Source organism: Lepeophtheirus salmonis, chromosome 6, assembly GCF_016086655.4.
Source record: "Lepeophtheirus salmonis chromosome 6, UVic_Lsal_1.4, whole genome shotgun sequence".
Taxonomy (NCBI): Eukaryota; Metazoa; Arthropoda; class Copepoda; order Siphonostomatoida; family Caligidae; genus Lepeophtheirus; species Lepeophtheirus salmonis.
The window spans coordinates 2,800,438-2,823,136 of NC_052136.2; the positions used below are offsets into that span (position 1 = coordinate 2,800,438).

Consider the following 22,699-nt stretch of genomic DNA (forward strand, 5'->3'; position numbering starts at 1 on the left):
TTATTTCCTTTTCCCCTCCTCCCTTGTCACAACTGATTGTAGCTGATATAATGAAACGTAATTATAGCTAAATTTGCTTTCCTCCGAAACATTTTTCATATTGTCAGTGTTACAATGTTCATCTTCGGTATTTTTTTTTGTAACTTGACCAAAATAAGTTTAATTTTTATCACTATATATGAATATACGAATGGATATTATCCATTCCGAACTTGACCTCAGCAAAATAAGAAATGAGCACAATATTTGCAATATGAAGTTGATTTAATTACATGAATTATGAACATACATATATAAATCATAAAAAATATAATTCTGAATATTATTGAACTTTTAGTTCAATATTAATTTGTTTATTCATAAAGAAAAACACACATCAGAATTAACAATGAACTACAAAGATTATTGATACATAATAAATGTCTAGTTACTTAATATCAAGTTCCAATCGTGAATATTTTTATGAATTTTAATTTAGAGGCCAAAAGAATTCATTTATTATATGGTACCCCTTGATCCTGCCACAGCTATTGGTGGAGCACTATTTTGTATTCCAGAATTACCTTCATTGTATATAACAAAACCAAGACATTCCGGCGAGTATGCAGGAAGGGTAATACAAGCATGATTAGAGTAGTATTTTCCTCGATACCGTGTAGAACGTTTAAGATCGGGGCACGAACTGTAGCCATCATTCTCAACATAACACCATTGAGCTCCGTTGAACGTGCTATATATAAAAAATATAACAATAATTATTATTCCATGGAACATTTAGAAGTGGAGTCACAGGGGGGAGCATAGGTCCCCCCTGTAATGAATAGGGTGCAAAAAGGTAGAGGGTGCTATATTAGGAAAATAATATTAAAACACATGAAGTGCTAAAATAAATCACATAGGGACCAAGTGGAAGGAAGAGCTCACATTTCGCTTATTAAATAATACAATATTCCCCTAAAAAAATGTTTCGATTCGGAGCGGGGTCCAATCCCTCCAGCCATCTTGAATGAAAAATGTTGATTTCAGTTATTATTCTCTGGACATAAACTTAATTTTGTTCTCACTCTCTGTTTCCAGGAATTAGTTGTGTGTAAAGTTTGACAAACAATCTTACGTGTGAACTTAAATATCACGCATGGGTAATTATAAAATAGGATTGTACCTCCTGCAATTTCCTTGCTGCTGGCCGTATTCGTCGTAGAAGCTGAGTGCGATGCATTGGCATTGACAGTCTGCTTGGCTATTAATTGGAGCTGGGGCAAATTGTTGTGCATTAGACCAATATACACAAGTAGCTAAAACGATTCCAATGTATATTCCTCTCATTCTAACAATTTCTGACAATGTTTGAATGCCTCTCGACTGTAAATTGAATAATAATCCTGAAGAATCAAATGACTTTGTTTTATATTGCAAAACAATTGAATTAAGGAGGTAAGATGCAGGTAATATCAGGCCTCATTTAGGTATTGTCAGGATAAGGCATACCCTAGATAATTATTTATTTTTTCAACACCTATTGCTGAGTTTTATAAGAAGCAGCTAGACGATAATACACTTTTGATGGATGTTCTTATCAATTCTCTCTAAGGTGACACTTGGTGAATAAAAAACAAGTATCCAAAGAATCAACGGAATAGTATAAAACCTTTTTTATTTTTTTTATTAGATAAATATAGTTAAATCCATGACTGTCTTCCACTCTAAAGTATTAAAAAAAACTATAAAATTCAACATTTATATGGTTAAAATTATAAAAAAATCAAGGTAATCAATTGAACGAGGTAAATTTAAAGTTCAAAGACTAATGTCATGGTTTACCTTATAAAAATTTATCACATACGTTTTTTTTTCAGCTAACTAATAGCTTTTTAATGATGTATTATATTATTGCTTTGTTTTACGATACATCGTTTATCAAATATTCATCAAAATGTTGATTTATTCATCTATAATGTCTTAGAACATAAAAGTTGGGTTGAGCTACAGATCCAAAAGTTCATTTCTAAGCTGATCTGCGGTCAACAATACCACATAGTAAACTTATTATGGAATTACCCATATATGTACTCGTGTTGTATCGGTCCTTATTTATTCAGTCTGTCATTAGAACCGTCAGTTCTTGATACCAGACCTTAATAACGTCGTTCCTTAGGATTGTCAGTTCTTGGGGCCAGTCATTAAGAGTGTCAGTCCTTGGGATCGATCCTTAACTGTCGGAATAACTAAAAAAGGGGGAAAACACAATGACGTCAAAATTTATTTTACCTTCTTTAAGAACCAAAAAGTGGGACTAGACTGGAATGGACAGGACTAGACTGCACTGTAGTCCTGTATAAGGACCGACACAGCACTACTTGTCTGCATTAATTGCAGAAGGTTCTCCTCTTTATAGCACTAATTAATTTTCTCCCCAAAAATCATATAACAGGCAGTTAATATTAACTAAGATCTTCATTGCGATACTACCATATGTTCGCTCTAGCCTTCTCCTTTCTCTCTTTTTTTCCATACAATTATGTAAACTCTAGCTAATAAAAAAATCTTAATATGTTTATATTTGTGTAATTCATATCAAGCGCTTTAATTTGATAGCAATCATGAATATGTTCTAGGAAAAAATAAGAAAGTTAAGGACTTTATGTAATGACTCTAAGTATATATATATATAAGCTCTCAGTGGCCACCCAGAACTTCGAATTTCGTTGATTTTTTGTGTACTTGCTTTTATTACCAAGTGTCACATTTGAGAAAATAATTAAGAAAATCTAAGAACATAATATGAAATAATAAATATGTAATGTGTTTTTAGATAAAGTTTAGCAACGAGTACTAAAGGGAGTACTTTAGTCTCTAGACTAAAGTAATAGAGTACGAGCAAACTAAAAATATATTTTTTTACGCCAGGGGTGTGACTCACTGTCGCTTGGGCTAATATAAGTATGGATTTCTTAAGGGCGCTAGTATCGAAATATATTTATGATATACATCAGGGAGCACTATATACAGTGCACCGCGTATGCACGTCCAATCCTATAAGGACACTCCTGCAATATTTCAGTAATATGACTACACTATGTACAGTGTACCCAGTGACTTGTTGTCATATATTCAGATAGAAAGACAAACTTTACTTTATTAATAAAGAAGATTATATTGGTGAGTAGTATATTACCTTGAAATAATTGTGCAACTTTTTCTACTTTGTCACTTTTCCTTCCCATATTTTTCTTGGCACTGTAAAAATGAATGAGATCTCGCAGAGGCGGCGTGTAGGTCAACTCATATTTTATACTACATATTATACTCCTTTTTAATATGACGGGACACTCGATGCTTCCAAAATCATTCAAAAGTAGAGAGAAATTCTTACATAAATACTCGGATTGGGATAGTACGCTAAACACACGGTTCGGTACGAACTGCGGTTTACTCTTCAAGGTACGTTGTTCAGTACGGTATTTTGTGAAAATGTTTTTTTTTAATAGAATTAATGAAGGTTTTCAAGTTTTTTTCCATATTTTATTCTTTAATAATTTATTTTCAAACAACTAAACTTAACTTCTCTTAAAAAACAAAGGTAGATATACTATTATTCATGAATTTATAAATTTTTGAAAAAAGATGAGCTTGTCTACATTTTCTGGTAATAAATAAGACCGATTTGCAGTAACAATGTTACCAACTATGGAAAAAATTATTTCGCATTATATCTTTGTACCTGTAGCTGCAAGGTATTTTTTTAAATTATCCCTACACCATACCACTTGGTTTTCGTCTACTGGGATGTATTTTATCAGATATTAAGTCATTATCTCTTTTTTTATAAACAAATATATAACTTATTTCTTATATAAAATTATGCTTATTGCTTATGGATTAAAATCTTACCCCACTATATCAATCTATTAATAAATAAAAAAATAACCAAAATTTTATAATATTAAAATATTTAATATGCGATTATATATAGACGTACCGTTGTACCGTACCAAAGGTAAACACGTACCGAACCGAACTCCGGTACGAACCCGTACCGTACCAGTCTTAATTTATACTTCCATACATACAGATGAAATTTACTTTATTAGTATACTGGGTGGACATTAAAATCTTAGGACAGCAACTTCAATTAAATATTTCTCTCAGAAGGGTGTATATCTTTTAATTTTGTTTGTTATATATGATTCACATCTTTGTTAGTTGTAAAAAGAACATTTTTCTAAAACGTGTTTTTGAGCCTCTAACAACGACATCATGAGCCCGAAGTGCGCCGTCATTTCGCTTCATTTGGAAGGGAAGGGCTCCATTACCAATGCCTCGAAAGATACTAATGTGTTCGAGTCATCAATCCACTACACAATCAAGTGGTAAAAGGATACTGGAAGTGTCGATGACAGGCCCCAAGGGTGGTTGCGTGAGGTCCATGAGGACACCCATGTTGATCAAGGCAACGTGTTCGAAGATCAACAGTAAAAAGAAGCGCTCTTTTAGAAAGATGGTGGCTCATGAGGTTAGTTTGTCTCAAGAAACTATGCGTAAGGTAGTCTTAGAGGATCAGAGAATAAAAACATATACGGTATACAAAAGCGGCATCTTTTCAGTGAGCCGAAAATAGTCAAGAGGATGACACGACTAAAGTTGCTTCTCAAATTACTTAATTGTTGTAAGCACGTTTCAATCATTTGTAATGACGAGAAAATCTTCCCGATGGAGGTGGGTTACAAGAGCCATAACGACTGGGTGTTGGGTCAGAGCATCCAAGACATTTCCCTGAAGAAGTACAGCATTTTAGCGGACAAAACCCGCTGTAAGTGATGGTCAGGCCGGGCATCACTTCCTTCATTCCCAAGGGTAGGAAGGTCCATCAACATGTCTTTCTGGATATGTTACAGTCCCAATGACTGATGGATCTCCTTGTAGATGATATTTAAAAAACCTGGATGGAATCAATGTTTCAGAAATTTTCAAGATAAAATTGTACCGAAAAAAATATTAACTATCAGATGCCTATTGGGTCTATACAAGTATTCAGAGTCCCTAATTATAATATAAAGTACATATTGTCAAGGATTGACCGATTCCTGTATGACATATCTTACGGGTCCATTTCGAGTCGAGAGTCATTGTAATCGAGTTCAAGTCAAGTCTTAGATTGTGAACTCAACTTGAGTCATAAGACTTCAAAACATAGAGTTCAGTTCAAGTAGAGTTGCAAGCCTGAACTACAAGTTCCCCTCCCTGTTTCCCTATTTCGAGGTATTACTGTGCACTGCTTCATTCAGGAATTTTCCAATTATTTGATTAAATGGGAAGTCATTAAATTTTGCTATTGAAATGATTACACAATTACCTCTAGTAATAAATTCGACTTAAATGCATTTTTTAACAAATGTACCAGCAAACACTATAAATATCCATGACAAAGAACATATTTGGTGAGCAAATACATGGTTTAATAAATTTATGGTATTTCTAATAGGAAATTTCATAATAATTATGATATGTACTTATTACTTATTATATCGACAATTACGGCGTTACATCAATATCACAAAAATGTAGATTGTATTTTGTTCTCAGGTGTCGATGTTTCTGTTTTCTGTAGTGCTCAAGGGTGCCTGCAGGATTATTTTTTGTGAGGGGCTAGGTTTTTGATATTTTTTTCTATTTTTTTGGAAAAAAAATTTACAAATCAACATCCATTCACAAAAAATAAAAAAAATTCGAAAAGAATTAAAATATATCCTTTTTGGAAAAAAAAATCAAACATTATATTTGAAATATAACATTTTTTGAAAAAAAAATTCAAATATTAAATTTTTCAGAGAAAAATTTCAAAAACACATAGCTATTTACGGAAAATTCAAATATATAAGTTTTTAGAAAAAACATTTCAAATATAAATTTCTGTAATTTTTAAAAAGAAATATATCCCCCCACCCCAACCCCAAACAGCATCTTGCCAACCTTCCTGTATCTCTTTCAGATTGATTAACCTTAGCGGACCCGTGAAACTAGACAATAAGCGGAATTAGCGAAAGGTCCTTACTTGGGACTGAAGACTGCAGTTCCATCAAGTTCAGTCCTACAAATCAGTCCTAAAAACTTATAAAGTTTGATCGTTGATGACGTCACTCAACTTTATTACTTCTTTTTTTAATAAGTTATTGTACTCACAGTCAAAGGACCGACAGTCTTTAGGATCGGTTTCAAAGACTGATTGGTCCAGTCCTAAGGCTGGACTGGAGCGAATAAATATGGACTGACACAACACTAGTGATTGAAGAATGAATAAGAAAACTAGTGGATTTGTTTTTAGCGGACTAACGAAAAATTAGCGAGTGCTCACCTCTGGTAGTTAGCCTATTCATCCCATGTATATAATTATTGTTAAATCATTGTTCCTAATTTTAACAAGAGTTAATCAAACTCAACCAATCAACATTCAGAGCTACCTGCTTTATTATGATTTTTGAGGATATAACGAAAGTATTTATTAGCAAAATGTTTAATATCTTATTTCGTATAATTGACTTAGACAGTTTTTATCCGTTACAGTAGATTTGAAAATGTCACACTCCATGAAATTGTTATTCATTATGAACCATATTCTCAGAATAATAACTAATAAAACGACAAAGTAAGAGTATTTCAAAATATATTTGAAGTTCCAAGTTTAAAAAAGAAGGCTTAAATTAAAAATAATCTACATACTAAAAAATAAACCATCATACATTTATGTTAAATATACAAAATTAAACAATTGTAATCATATAACTAATAATAACAATAAATTATAAATACAGAATATTGAAATAATCGATTCAGCTAAATAATATTTTCATGGTCTTACATCGAAATTCAGTTAAATATGTCATAACTTTAGGTTGCAAAACACAAGCCCGACGTGGAGTTTAATCAAAAAGATAATCACCCCCTTTTCTTCATGTGGAAGTTGCTATATACAATTTTGCACAGGATAGATATATCTCTACCGATGAGATGTAAATAATTATTAATAATAAAGGTAATGTCAAAATCATAAAATTAGACAAAAATATACTAGTAAAAAAAATGTTAGAATTAAATCCATGGTAAAGATTTAGAGCAAAAGCTAATTATGTAGTAATGTCCAGCGATATTACTCCTTATTAAGAGCATCAAAAAATATTTTCCCCCAGTTATTTATGCTTATATAATAGCATACTATTATCATGAAGGATACACCCAATTGCTAATTATAATGCTACACCCAATGCAGCTACCCCCGTTATTGTGACCATTTAAGCCGTTGTTTTTGCCTTTTATGAGTTTTCTGAACACTTTCTTGGAGCTTATCAACCATAGCTAATCTTTAAGTGATAAAAAAGTAATATTTATTGACTATGTAATATCGGAAAACCTAATGATCATACCCAAGTCTTTAAGTGATGAAATTAGTGTCAGACAAACTAGTTGCGAACCATCCAAAGCTACTACCCCCGTTGTTGTGACCATTTAAGCACTTTTTTTGCCATTTAATGAGTCGTGTGAATCATAATTCTTGATAATTTTGTCTAAAATAGAATCATATTTTATGATTAGATTTTTTTTTTAAATGAATACTTACTTTTAGATGGTACAAAATTCAGATTTTCATTTCGTAATTTGGTGTGGATGGTTTTTTTTTTTTGCCATTTAATTGGTTGTGTATCATAGTTCTTGATATTTTTAGCTAAAATAGAATAATATTTTATGGTTAGATTTAAAAAAAAAAATGAATACTTACTGTTAGATGGTACAAAATTCAGAGTTCCATTTCGAAATTAGTAAATATTTTATACTTTTTACTGATAACTTTGATCGTAATTTGGTGTGGATGACTCTAAGCATGCTGAAAATTATATCAACTTCACAATTTACAATTTATTTCTATAAATGACATCATTACCAACATCCTCCATTAATTAATGTTGGTTCCTCGGGAAGGGATTGGTTTACCCGTGTATTTCTCCATAAATTTTTGAATGTAGGATTATTAGCAATGGATAAGGGTATATTACAAGCAATAAGTATCTTTGTGAGATGAGAGTTAAAGTCTGACTTGATGTATTCATCATTAACTTGATTTTATAGATGAATATCCATGCTCTTGATATGAGATGGGGATAATGAGTGGCGTTTAATTCTAGACAGTTGACTAAAGACACATTTATATCGACAAATCCTACAAGCCATCTGTTTCTCGTCCGGTAAGTATTTTCAAATTCCTGGGCCTCCATTTCCAGAAATCCAGACAGAAAGAGACGTTATTTTAGGCATTTTATTCAGCTCTCTATCGACTATCAGTATCTAATATTATATAAATATTGAATAATAAGGCAGGAATTGATAACGTTCTTGATAGAGGAAGAGGTTTATTATTTAATCAATGATGCCATAAATATTTATTACCTTCTCTTCGCACGCTTTTGTATCCTTATTTTATCCTTTATAATTATCAACCTTAAGTATGCATTCACATAGACATATAAGAGTGATGAGGTTTTGTTTAGTCAACGTGTCAAAATTATCCGTGGATTAAAGATAATTTAATACTACCTATGTTTAAAAATAGTATTTAAATGTTGGTAAATATAATTGATATAAAAACAGAATAAATATCTTATCGTTATTTCATCATTAAAATAAGGCCTCTGGTCCTATTTTTTATCTTGTATTTATTTCTACATATTACTTACTTTAGATGCCCATATCTCTAGAATTAATGAATCAATTGATTTCAATTATTTAAATTAATCTCTGTGGTTTTATAAATACGACTTCTGACAATATTTTATAGACCATTTTCACTGACGTCATAAATTGCATAATAGTTGAAGGTGACACCATTTTGGGGCTCAAAGTTGACATTTTTACTACATAAAATGTACAAATTTGAAATAAATATTAATTAAACTTCATTAAATGGCTTTAATAATAAAAAAAAGACAAACAACTTCATTGAATACTACTTTATGTCTATGATAAACAGTGATATTTGAATTAAATCAAAGCAATATGCTCTGAAAATATTTACAAATGTCTAAATTTTTACATTCGATTAGGGACGAGAAAAGAAGATAATCAGAGAAAAATACCTTATTGTCTGCATTGTAATAATTAGTTATTATCTTTAATATGAAAAAAAGATTGTATAATGATGTAATAACATATTGGTAATACCTTTTAGTATCAGATATATTATAAAACTTCGCAATAGAGGGATCCTTTTAAATGGACAGTGAGGTTTATGTTTTTTTTTATTTGTTGGTCCATTTTTGATATACAATTGTTTACAATTTTCCTCAATATTAATGAAAAAATGGGCTTTATTGTTGTATGACTTGGTTGTTTAGTCCCCAAAATGGTCGACATCAACAATGCCGACGCCACATGAAACACCCTAGAAAAGGAGTTACCAAACCTTTTTTTTAATGCAGGCCTGATAAATGAAAGAATGACGAGCGCGGGCCGCATACTCATTATGTTTGTAACTTTTTCGTGAAGAAGTTTCTTTGAGTCCCTAAACTAGATGTTTCCTTAAAGAAATACTTTACTCCTCATACTTCCTTGAAACCCCGACACTCGGAGGTCACTTTTCACATTTTTAGTATCCATAATGAAGAATGAAGGAATTTGAAAATGAAATACTGATAAAGATGCGTAATTGTGGGATACTCAAACGAAGAATGTTGGTCCTGCTGGTGCTACATGTGCACTGAATATATATTTCTTAAAATGCATGGAACTAGATAAAGATACTTTATAGGTAATTAAAAGATAATACGCTTAAAATATACTACTACAACAATAGTAAATGTAAGGCTCATAGCCATCAATATTTTCTAGTTTTCCCAATAAAAATTTTTAATTTTATTACAAAGTTTCGTATTCCATACGTTTTATAAAGCAAATTCAAGTACCATCGGCGGCCAGATGAACTGACGTTGAGAGCCAGATCTGGCCAGCGGGCCGTAGTTTGGTTGGATTAGCGAAATCTATTTTGCAGACTATTCTTGTACCAGATTTACAATAAAGTAAGATTTGAGAATAAACGTAGTAATTTCGCTAGTCTTGGACCATACACAGTACTAAATAGAGGTTTAGAGTTATCTGTTTAAATTTTACAATTAGTTAGACACCCATCCTACGCCATGATGCTTATATCTCAGACTAAAATTACTAAATTTATCTATAAGAACCAATTATTATTACCAAATTTTCTGTTTATAAACCATTTCAAACGTCAATATTTTTGAGCGAAATAACATTTTTTGCTCATTTCGTTATGTTCTGAATATGTAATTGAAATACAACTAGCACTAAGGATAAAAAATTTATATCCAATAAGGCATGATCATTGTTTACTTATTCTAGTTTGTGAACAAAGCGACAGAAAGTGGTACTGTCTTGGAGCAAAATAATCCAACTCCCTGAATGATAATATTATTTAAAAAAATATTTATTGTTTGTTACTCACATAGTGGACGGTGTAAACAAATTATCTGCATGCACATTTTTTTTAAAACAACAAGCTACAGACTGTAATACCACCTTGGTATAATATATTTCTTTTAGCTTGTTCATGCTCTATTGAGGTTATAATTGTAATGGATATTGAATAATGAGTCAATCATTAAATATAGTCTAAATATAAATTATGTAACCACAATTTAATTTGTAGTTCGAATAGACGATCTTAAAGATATATATTTTTTTTTTCAAAATACAGATTATCCTTTGATTCTCGAGTAATCCATTTCAAGGATTATGTTTGACAATGAAACAATGAACATCAAATTTAGGAAAATGATGATATACCAGTAAATTCAAGCCCGTGATTAAATTAAAAGCTCATTTGGGACTTTATTAATATTACTTCATTGTTATTTCTCATATCAAAAAATGTATATGATATACATCAGGGCGCAATAGACATAGTGTACCTGTATAAACGCTCTATTCTACATGCAAATCCCCTGCAAGATTTCATTCATATGACTACATTGTTATTTTTTTAGATATTTTCTTTTTTTCAAACATACAAACAAGTAAACTTTGCTTTATTAATATAGATTATGCAATCAGAAAATAGGAGATAATTGAAAAATTATGTTTCGAATTTTTTACTCCAATAAAATCTGGTACTATAAAAAAGGTGCTTGCAATTTCTGTATGATTTACAAAACCTTTGAACACTTGTAGGCATGACTTGAAATTAGATTATGGGAGACCGGATTGAAAAGTCACAGCAGGTTTTTGGCCCAAAAACATACTTTTTGGCTATTTTTACGAGTACATTATGAAACAATAGGGTTATGAGCTTCCAAACATTGACTTCCTGTGTTTCCTCTTTCTTTCACCTCTAAAATCTTTGCTGGGTAGTAGGATTCAAAATCAAAAAGTGGAAACTACAATCTTCGAAAAAGTATGTATTCATATTTTTCTAATTTTTTTTTTGTATACATGGGATGATTGTTATCATTAATATTAACGCATTTTTAAATGATGGCTTGCTTAACTGGAATGTGAATTTGATGTTTTAGGCCTCTGAAGAAGAGAACCCGGTGCCTTTGGAGTAAAAAGTCACAATGTCTCTGAAGTGTGACTTTTCACCCCAGTCATTATGAAATCAGATTTGATTGATGGTACACCACTCTAGTGCTTGGATTTGTTTTAAGATTTATGACTAGCAACTATATAAAACGCTCTTTGCGGTTAACAAGGGATGTTTAAGCCCAATTATTTAGATTATTTTGGTACTAAAGGAAATATTGTTAAGTCATCAGTTAAAATTATTGCGCCTCTTCACATCATCTAGGTAGTTTAAGTGCTATAGCAGTTTTGACAAGTTTGAGCGCTGTAACATTGAGAAAAGGATCTTCTCACACGTAAATCTAGTCGTTACATTATGTAATGAGATGATACTTACAAATGTTGACAATTTTCTTAGGTATTTTTCTCCTTTTATTTTTCTCACAGAGTCATGCCGAGACAGTTCGAGAGAAACACTTCAAGGAGGGCATTCTCTAAAGATGCCATGGTTATGGCAGTCCAAACCTGCTTAGAGAGAGGATCCCTTCGTAATACTGCAGCAAAATTTGACGTCTATTACAAGACCTTCAGTGCTATGTGAAGTTGCGCCAGAAACATGGCCATATTGAGAACATTACATTTGGATGCAGCACACAAAAGAAACGTGTTTTTTTCAGAGGAAAAAGTGCACATTCTTCTTCACTACATCCTGGAAGTATCTTCCCATACAATGGCCTTGCACTACAAGAACTGCACTCTCTGGCTTGTGTAGTTATAGTTGCAAACAGCATCTCTGTGCCAAATTCATGGGTATATGTCGAAACTGTCGGAGAAGATTGGCTTACAACATTCAGGGAACGTCATGCAGGCAAACTTTCACTTCGGAACCTGAGGCAACCTCACTAAACCGTACTCAGGAATTCAATAAAATCAATATAAACTTATTTTTTAACAATCTTGAAAAAGTTATGGAGAAATTTAGGTTTTGCCCTGAATATATTTGGAACATAAATGAAACTTGCTGTTCAACGGTGCAAACACCTCTGCAGAAATTGGCAAGGAAATGTGAAAAACGTGTGGGCTCTATCGTGTTCCATGAAAAGGGGAGTACCGTCACACTATGTGGACCAGTTAATGCCATTTGGAAATAGAATACCAAGTTACCTCATCTTCCCAAGGATAAATGTCCAAGATCACTGGAACACTATGTGATTCACACCCAAAAGTGTCCTGGTGAATGACATATGATAATTTTCTGAACCTTCTTAAACCATTTGGTCAGCATGCAAATCCTTCAGTCCAGCGTCCTGTGTTGATGGTATTAGACAACCATGCTTCGCACTGTAGTAAAAGTAGCATCATTTTTTGCAGAGAGAACCAAATCACCCTTCTATCGTTTCTGCCCCTTTGTTCGCATGAAATGCAGCCCCTGGACAACTCGATGTATGGCCCATTTCAATCATGCTTCGGAGATGTGGTGCAAGGATTTTGCTAATGCTGGTAAGCTTATGTTCTTTCACTCAGTACCCCAAATGGTAGCGTAGCATATGCTTTCCCGAAAGTATTGACACCAGCAAATATTGTTCCTAAGTTCCGATCTACTGGGATTATCCTATGAACCGATACATATTTCCTGACCACAAGTTCCTACCAACTTATTCCACGGAGAGACTTGTACTAATCACCAACAGAGATGAACCAGACTCTTCTGATATCCAACAACCACCAACTAGCTCACTGACAGCAGGATCACCACTTGATGAAGGACTTTCAATGTCAAGCACTTTCATATCACCATAGAAAATTTCCAAGAGCCCCAACTCCGTAAAGAGGGACAAAAAAGAAAGGCAGTAAAATCAACCGTCTTGACGTCAGCCCCAGAAAGACCGTACACACAAAACATTATCGTCATTGCTTGTGGTTCAAGCACACCAAAGAGACTTAGCTATGACTTCGATCATGATAAAGATGCCAACAACGCTCTGGAAAGGATTCTGGCAGAACAAACTTAAGAAAATGAAGAACTAGAGCTTGCTTGAGTGATTCAGATGTTGATACAATTGGTGTTGACGATTTCATTTTCTTCAGATGCCATAGCAAGAAATCAAACTCTTTCTATCTTGGGATTGTGAAGAAGTTGATTGACGAGGATCGAGACTTTGAATTTGATTAAATCAAGAGAAATGAAAAAGTGTTAAACAAGTATGTGAACTTCAATAATGATGAAACTTGGTTCGTGCACAAAAGAGACATAATTTCACTTCGAAGGGAATCTAAGGAACCTTCTCGAGGAACACAATGCACCAAAAGTGGTCATATGTTCAATGAGTACATTGTTAACTATGAATATAAATGAGAATGTATTTTGTCCAGTTTAACATGGCCACTTTTCTCTATTGGGCACTTTGTATTGTCTGAAGCTCATCCATCTGCACCAAAGAATAATAAATAAATAAAAAAGTTGTTTTTATTTGTATAAATGCACTATGTAAAAGTGAAATTGCGTAAATCCCACGTAAGATTATAAAACAGGAGTTGAACGTCAAATAACATTGTCTTTTAGAAATGTAAAATATTGGGAAACGTCATAATACACAACAGCCATTTTAAGAGACTATAATCAGTAACCTAGAGCCAATTTGTACACAATTAACCAAAACATGAAACTAGCATTGTTCTACACAAAACAAAAAGCATTGTTCTACACAAAAAAAATTATGGCCTAGAAAGCTAGAAAATTGTGACTTTTCCCTCCGGCTTCCCCTACTCGTAAGATGGAGTCAAGTGAGACAAGAGAATAGTTGAAACTGCGTAGAAAAATATTCAATTCATGTCCATTTCGATGCATCTATCCTACGTCACAATCGGATATATGGATCAGCATCCATCATTCTTCCCCTTCCTAGGAATTTATATTTTTCCATTTGGATATCCTAGCCACACACCTTCTGATCCTTTCTTAATATTCTGTTCAAGGGATCTCACCTCTTCATACCTCAGGTGGATCTCATCTCTTTTAATAAAAGAATCGTTCATTGTACAGATGTTCCTTCACATCAATGTCTTTGATATGCTTAAGAATACATAAATTGCTCCTAATCTTTAACAGAATCAGCGTATACCAAGGGTTAAGTTTAAAAAAAATAACTTCTATGGTCCTAGCATGAATTTTACCAAATTATTTTTTAGAAAAGAAATCATATAAAAAATAGTTTCCCCTAGTTTCTGGTTTAATATTTTTCCACTAAGTGATAATTTTGATAATTTGAGGAGGTGGGTGAATGGAAAAAAATTACCCCTATTTTAGTGAAAAAATTTTCATCCTGACCCAAAAAAAATCTAGTAAACAGCAAAAATTCATTAATTAAGAATTTTCTTCTAAAATAAATTGCTTGTAACCATATTGGTTTATTACTCTTGTGAAAATCTAGGATCTCCAAATAAATAGGTTAATTACAGAAAATTATTAAATGTTATTAATGCAATTGTTTCAGTATTGATTGAATTAATAAATAGAAATTAGAACATAATTATTTTGATGTGGCAAATTCATTATTATGATTGTTTTCAGATGAGTAAAAGTTTCAAAATCCTTCCCATTCACAGTCGTAAAACTATTATTATTCATTTAAATATTTACTCAAATCTATAGATACCTTTTGAGAAAATAGTTATAATCAAACGTAAAATAAGCCTATTCAATGCATCATATTCGATTTTCTTAGTAAGATAATTACATTTAACTATCTATTGATCCTATTCAAGATAAATGACAAATTAAGATCTTATTGTTAGTTTATGTTTTTTATATGATCATTTCATGTAGGTATATTTAACTTATTCTTTTTATATATTATTGATTTCTTCGCCATACTGATGTTTTTATAATGAAAAAATATATTATTTTAAAACACGGATGGATATGCCTTATTTAAAGAAAATATATTGAAGAATACTTATAAATAACTTAAATGCAGTCCTTCAAATTTACAAGGTTCTCCTTTTCTCTATATACCTACACGAATGAAAATAAGATTAATTAATTATATAGTCCCGGGTTTAATACATAGACAGGGATCAAATTTAAAAAAATAATACTTAATAACTCAAATGTGTTTTATTCAAATAAATTTGTCTTTCACGAATCAACTACTAATACATATTTAATTTTGATATTTTTTTTAATATTACACACTTAGATAAAGGAATGAATTTGTTTCCAGTTACGACCAGGGACGTGAAAATTGTCGTAATTCTGGTGAACATAAAAGAATTATATGCTATATAATGTTCTTATTAATTATTTATCCCAGTTTGAATTTACTAATTCAAACGTATTTGCAAGCAAGAAGCATTATAATTTTTATACTTATCTGTAGTGATGTAAATTGTGTATATTTTTTAGCTGGACCGTTTTTCTGGAAATGATAATCTAAAGAATAATTTTATTTTTCTTAGCTGTCGTCATTATTACTAAACTCTTGAGTAGTGAACTTCCTTTTCTAATACCTTCAATTATATTTTTAACCCGAATGAACATTCGTGTGTACTCATAAAAGACGGAGAGTAACCTTGAGGATTTTTTGCGGAGTGTAAGTCATTTTAGAATTGAGAATCGACATTGCAGTAATTCTTGTCAATATCCTTGTTTATTTCGTTTTTCCACTCCTACTTCGTCACATGTTATTATAGCTGATTTAATGAATGATTTTAATTTACACTCAAGAGGATTTAAGGGGGGTTATCACATCTACCGTGAATGTACACGTCTAAGTGTGTATATATAAGTCATTAAATAAAGCTTTTTTGAGAGCAATTCCTCTCCCGATATATTTTATACATATGAGTTGAGGCAGCATAAAAAGATCCTAGAATTTTAAGAGAAAGACGAGAAAATTTCATCTTTTCTTTACTCACTATTTTTAACTAATAAGAAATTACCATGATAATTTTCATGGATAACAAATTAATTTTAAGTCCGAAATTTATTTTTTATTCCAGTAAATTAATAGCAATGTAAAAAAGGCTATTTTTTCGGAACATATCTTTTGTATGAATTTTATTAATATAAAGCCGGGCAATTTGATGTTTAAGTTATCATCACATTAAATACTTGATAAAAATTTCAATTTAAACAAGTAAATCTGCAGTGGATCTTCTTTCTTTTTTAATAAGTCATTATTCATATTATTTAGGAGTTATTGATGGGGGAGGTGTGACCCTCTCGAAAGAAATATCAAAGACTTTGAATGACATATAACGGATATAACATTTCATACCAAAGTTAACTACTGAAGGCAATGAAGCATGTCTTGTCACCTGAATATATTTATTTATGTATGGGCGGGACTTTGAGTAAGGTAACCAGACATCTCAGATTTCCAGTGATAGCCCCATTTGGTGTGCCCTATTCACAAAATGTCCCTGAAATACTTGCTGACTCAAACACCAGTTATTACGGTAGCAATTTAACACATCACCACTATGCAGTCTTTCTCATATTCTCCTCTTTTCTATCCAGACTTCTGAGGCGGAGATGAATGAATGAGGATGTTACAGTTATGTCGCCCATTTTTTTGATTGCCACCTATTGTGTCATATTGATATTATTAAATATAATTTCAGTATTCAGTTGTGAGTAGAAAACTTCTGAGCAAAAATCCATCCTAAGTTATATTGATATTTGTATCTTCTTCAGAAGCTGGTTGGTTCATGATGTCACCCATTCGTTTGATTGCAACGTTTCTGTAATAAAATCTCGTTAAAATACATGAAAAAGTCCCTGTTTTATTATTTTATAATGATAATATAAGAGGAACTACATTTATAGGATATGAACAGGTCATTTTACCCCTAGTTTTGTGTCAATTTTTATTCATTATTCCCTATCTAGTCTTAAGACTGGGCCTATCAGTCCTTGGGGCCGGCCCTTAGGACTGGCAGTACTATATAAATATTTTATTACAAATCTGATAGAACTGATTTAAAAAAAAAAAAAAGTGTGAATTTGAGGAATGATATTGCAGGACTGAACTGGAACGGACCGAGACTGAACTGTTGTCTTCAATACTAAGAGTTTCTGACACAACACTTATCCCCCTTCTTCCAAAGGTCGACAATCTAACTACGTCACTAATTGGCATAACATATTATTCATAATATTACTTGAACAATATTTATCAATATTTTTATTCATAAGTTAGTTATGAATGAAAGTAGAAACAATTAAAAATTTAATAATTAATCAATTCTTTGTCCATAATCTTTGGGCAGTGGGCTAATGTAAGCACTCATTAGTCATTACTAATAAATATTTAATGAATTTATATAGCGTACTTTACACAGATGTTAATTACTTGCAAGGTAGTGAAATAGCAAATAGGTTAGCTACATAGTCTTAGCCAAGTACCAGCAACAATATCATGACGACTAAGTGTTGCTCTACTATATTTGTGTTTCTGAAAGAGGAATATAGATGTCTCTTTATTTTATGAAGGGAGTGAGCAGCTGCTGTTGCTGCAGCTGTTATAAGCAGAGAACACTGAAATGATTATGGTAAGATATACTTTTGTGGCGTGCGCTTATTTTGACTCCAATGCAAAATAATTTTCTCATATTCTATTAAGAAAATCCAGAAAGTCATTTTTGATTAAAATTTTTTATTTATTTTGAAAGAAAGTTTAACTATTAAACAATTATAATTTCAATCACATCAAATATGTACTTTATATTTTTAATTTAACCCAATTTTAATGAAATCTAAATATTATGTACAATATGCGCTTAAATCTTACTGCTTATAAACATTTTATCCCACTTTTCCCTAGTTTTATTATATATCAGACCCTAAAAAGTATTCAATATGTTATTCCACCTTTTAACAATCTTATTTCTATAGGGTACATAAAAATTAACTATTACAATGAAAAGAAACATATAATTTTTCTCTAAATATTGTACTCTTCTCATCCTTAATTGATCAAAAAAAAATACAAAACTAGCCATTTTTATAGACTTTTAGCACATATTACTTTGCTTTAATTAAAATATTATTGTTGATCATTGGCATCAAGTAGTATTCAATGCAAGTGTTAAATATTTTTTTTTTATTAAAGCCATTTGATGATATTGGATCAAGATTGATTGGAAAGTGTCCATTTTTTGTAGTAAAAAACTTTGAGCCCCCAAGATGGCGTATCCTTCAAATATAATGCAATTTATGACGTCAGTGAAAATGTTCTATAGATGTTGCGTATAAACAAATTGTAAAAGTTTCAATTTCTTCCTCTTCAAATACATTATTTAATTACACTATTGGTTATTCTAATAACCAACAATACATTGATACTATCATTTCATTTTGATCTATTTAAATTACATGGTTATTATTTATTTATGAGTAATATAACCATGGGAAGTTGAGCTGTATAATGTGCCACCGAATACTTATATTTTTGTCGTTTGTATTATAATAGTCAAAAATTACTCCATTAATGGAATATTCAATTATCCCCATTTCATCATCCATCATTTAAAATTATTCATCTCATTTTCTGGTTGCAACGAGTACAATTTGCTGTTACAAATTACAACTTGTACATAATACAAATTCAATCTCATTAAAAGGGTAATTTTTTAAACTTGTTATACTTTTTTCTTTTAAATTATTATTTAAATTGGGTAAGATCAAAGTTTCAATTTACAGCATTAATATTAATATGCGAGCATCTTTTTGCACTCCCGTCAAACATTAAAAAGAGCGCATTTTATATGCATTTGAGTGTTCCCTGGGATAATAAGCTGGGAGTGTGGGCCGAAGGAGTAATACAAATAAATTTATAAGCTGCTAGGAGTAGCAGCTGCTAGAGATAGATAGAGGAAAGGAAGAAAAGGGAAGAGAGATAAAATATTTTTTATTATATGAATCAGAATCACTTCAGTAGTACTACTAAGGATGGATATCAAGTGTTGTAATTAATTGTGATTAAACAGATTCCCGCTCCACCTTTCAACATACGTCTACGTTCGATTCAAACACTCCCTTCTGACTACCTACTCAACATATATTTGTCGTCTGCATTTGGAATGATCTAATCATGAACGACGAAAAGAGGCTTTCGTAAGTTCGGAATTCTTTGGGCTCAATACTTTGAACACATGTTGACCTCTTTTTTCTAATTAATTTTCAGTGTATCTGGGGAGTCCCTGTATGCTATTTTGGAGCTCAAAAAGGATTGCAGTCCCGAAGATATTAAAAAACAATATCGTAAAAAGGCGTTGAAATGCCATCCGGACAAAAATCCCAACAATCCTGAGGCGGAGGAAATGGTGAGTCTTTTCCAGGATATAATCATACTAATTATTATGTTTATAAGGACCTATATATCAAGTTATTTTAAATATTTCTATAGTACTTAACTTAATTATCAAATACTGTTCCTATGATTAAAATACATGTTTCTTTTGTTCCAGTTTAAGCAATTAAACTATGCTAATAGAGTGTTATCCGATGCAAACAAGCGCAAAATCTACGATTATCATGGCTCTGTGGGCCTGCATGCAGTTGATATGATGGGCGATAGTGTCATCCCCGTGTTTCTCCTCATTTCATCCAAGTGGTTTCAGTGTTGTTTCTGGTCGACTTTCTGTTGTACAGGATGTTGCTTTTGCCTATGCTGTTGCAAATGCTTTAATTGCTTTTGTAATCGCTGCGGAGGTAGATGTGATTGTTGTGGTTTGTGCAAGCCAGAAGATGGGGAAGAGTCAGGAGGGGACTTACCTGGGTATGAGGGGGCAGAAGAAGTTCATACTGATCAGCCCAGATCCTCAGGCTCTACGCCTTTTGTCATCCCTCCCGAAAATCTCCCCAATGAAGCAACTGCCCTGAATCCATCAGATACAAAAACCTCTTATAGCGACGGGAAGAACAGTGCTTCGAGTTAATATTTGTTATTTAATATGTATGTATTATTTGTGCGAGAATTCTTTATTGTATGGAATCAAACAGAATGAAGTCTTATTTTTTTCATTCATTCAATTTTTTAGGTCCTACTAAAAGCATTTTTAGTGGCTTTCGTAAGCTCTGGTCCTGATTCATAAAAAAATATAATTCCTTGCATAAATTTAATTCTTATGTCAATTATCTATATATCATATACTATGAGTCACAAGTTTTATACTTCAAGGCAATTCACCCCGCATAAATATTATTTAATCTTATATATATATATTTTTAAATACAAATTTTATTACATTTTTATAAATTCATATTCTTCTCGGCTTGTCACTCGCGTTGTGTTCCCTCCCTTGGTATCCTGGCTATTATTCCTTAAATGCATCTAAACGTTCTCCCAGCAGCTATTTCATTTTTTTTTTTTTTTTTGTAACGTATCAGAGTCAAACATGAATAAAGTTTGTTTAGTAGTACTCAATAAAGGTATTTATTCTAAATCCGTTTTTATATTAATTATATTTTCAGTTACATAAATATATTTTTCGCCAATCAGAGAAAAAATAATCAAATCTGAATAGGGATTTATCTAGGGGGGTGACTCACAGGTACTTAATTCATCATCTTTAGATAGCGCACTCTCGTAGTCCGTTAGTATTGTGCAATCCTCTTCATTATCTCCATTTAATATTTTTTGCCGTTGTTCATTAAAATAAGATGGTGGGCAATTGTACATCAGACATACATTAATTAAAATCTTTGACTTCTTAATCTCCATTTCCGCTCTTTCGCCCCAACGAAACTCAAAATGAGGAATACTATCCCCTTCCTTCATAGGTAGTTCTTTAATGTCCAAATAGTGTTGCCTGGATCCCCACTCTCTATGGATCAAGTCACGGACATTACCGAAGAGACTAAAAATTTCGGGGGAAACTCCCTCAGTTTCCCCTTGTGTTGAGCGAATTTTCTGTGCCATAGTTTTATCCATAGACATAGAGTCGTCATAGACAGATAGTTTTTTTAAGAATGAGTAAATGACGGTATCATCAACAACTCCGTCGGGAGACATAAATATGAGTCCAAGAACTGTGAATAGCAATCCCAATTTAGCGTTTTCTGTATCACTCCAATTCTAGGTATTAGAAAGAAAATCTCAGAGACTATAATTAATTAATATATAATGATTATGTATATCATCCATTGAAATACATATTCAACAAAATCATGCAACAAGTTGATAACTACTGATAACAAGTGTGAACTCATAGCTCATGTAATGCTAATTACGTCAATCACTAAAAGTAAGTTTCTCTACAAAAAAAAAAAAAATGATAGGCTCATATACTTGTGTAATAACAAACTTCAAAGTGATTATGAAAGTAACTACTTTATGAATACCAAATAATTATCATCCAATGATTTTAAAATCTCAATCTTCTCATTAATTAAGATATACTGCATTCCTGAAGAGCCTTTTCTGGAATTCATTTCACGTAAATCAATCCCAAAAATATGAGATAATTGTCTCTTGACTTCAATCATTATATTTTCTTTCAGCGCCTTGGATTTATTCTGAATGTTACAAGCTTTAAAAATGTCATTTTTCTTAAGAGGAAGTCTTTTCTTTTCTTGACCTGTAAAATGATTTATAAAAGTTAAGAGCTCATTTCATATAGTTTAGTAAGTATTTATTTATACTTAATACGTAAAATATCACATCCGATGTGATTTTATCCAAGTCCTTCTTCGAGAAACCCTCCTGGGAATCTGTTATATCCATACTTTGACTAGACATCTTTTTGAGTAATACTCAATTTTTCCGCGCCTTTTGTTACACACTTGACATAGATAAATAGCGTGTAGAGGCTAAACACTAGCGACACTTGTGTACATATTCTTAAATAAAAGCAACTCTCACTGTAAGGAGTACTCCCTCTCGTGCGTGCAAGCCGACGTTAGTAGTTTGTATATCCAATAGGCAATAAGATTTTATAATGACATCAAGCTTTTTATTCCCCATTATTCATCGACAAATTTAAACTCTTATTATATAGAACATCTAATACAGTAGTTCCTAATGAGGGCTCCGCGAAATATATATAAATAGTGAATAATACATTTGGCTGAGTATATTTTATATACCGCAAGATACTAAAAAAGAATGCTCCGGAACGATGAAAAGGTTAAGAA

At 31.9% G+C, this 22,699-nt stretch overlaps 3 protein-coding genes and 1 long non-coding RNA gene across 4 annotated transcripts; 1 reads left to right on the forward strand and 3 right to left on the reverse strand.

Moving 5' to 3' along the window:
• Positions 1-245: 245 nt before the first annotated feature.
• On the reverse strand, positions 246-1,459 carry LOC121120680 (uncharacterized). Its single transcript, XM_040715546.2, has 2 exons — positions 1,163-1,459; positions 246-730 (listed from the first exon to the last, which is right to left on the reverse strand). Exons 1-2 carry the CDS (start codon positions 1,324-1,326, stop codon positions 499-501), a joined length of 396 nt encoding a protein of 131 aa, XP_040571480.1. The 5' UTR covers positions 1,327-1,459; the 3' UTR covers positions 246-498.
• Positions 1,460-7,664: 6,205 nt separating this feature from the next.
• Positions 7,665-9,969, reverse strand: LOC139905851 (uncharacterized). The gene is made up of 4 exons (XR_011780937.1): positions 8,437-9,969; positions 7,934-8,381; positions 7,772-7,876; positions 7,665-7,717 (listed from the first exon to the last, which is right to left on the reverse strand). It is a non-coding gene; the product is annotated as an uncharacterized lncRNA (long non-coding RNA).
• A 9,523-nt stretch (positions 9,970-19,492) lies between these two features.
• LOC121119736 (dnaJ homolog subfamily C member 5) lies at positions 19,493-20,826 on the forward strand. The gene is made up of 3 exons (XM_040714495.2): positions 19,493-19,678; positions 19,749-19,887; positions 20,032-20,826. The coding sequence occupies exons 1-3, from the start codon at positions 19,656-19,658 to the stop codon at positions 20,500-20,502; spliced, it is 633 nt and encodes a 210-aa protein (XP_040570429.1). The 5' UTR covers positions 19,493-19,655; the 3' UTR covers positions 20,503-20,826.
• Positions 20,827-20,971: 145 nt separating this feature from the next.
• Positions 20,972-22,407, reverse strand: LOC121119735 (non-structural maintenance of chromosomes element 3 homolog). Its single transcript, XM_040714493.2, has 3 exons — positions 22,208-22,407; positions 21,908-22,143; positions 20,972-21,641 (listed from the first exon to the last, which is right to left on the reverse strand). The coding sequence occupies exons 1-3, from the start codon at positions 22,302-22,304 to the stop codon at positions 21,099-21,101; spliced, it is 876 nt and encodes a 291-aa protein (XP_040570427.1). The 5' UTR covers positions 22,305-22,407; the 3' UTR covers positions 20,972-21,098.
• Positions 22,408-22,699: the final 292 nt, after the last annotated feature.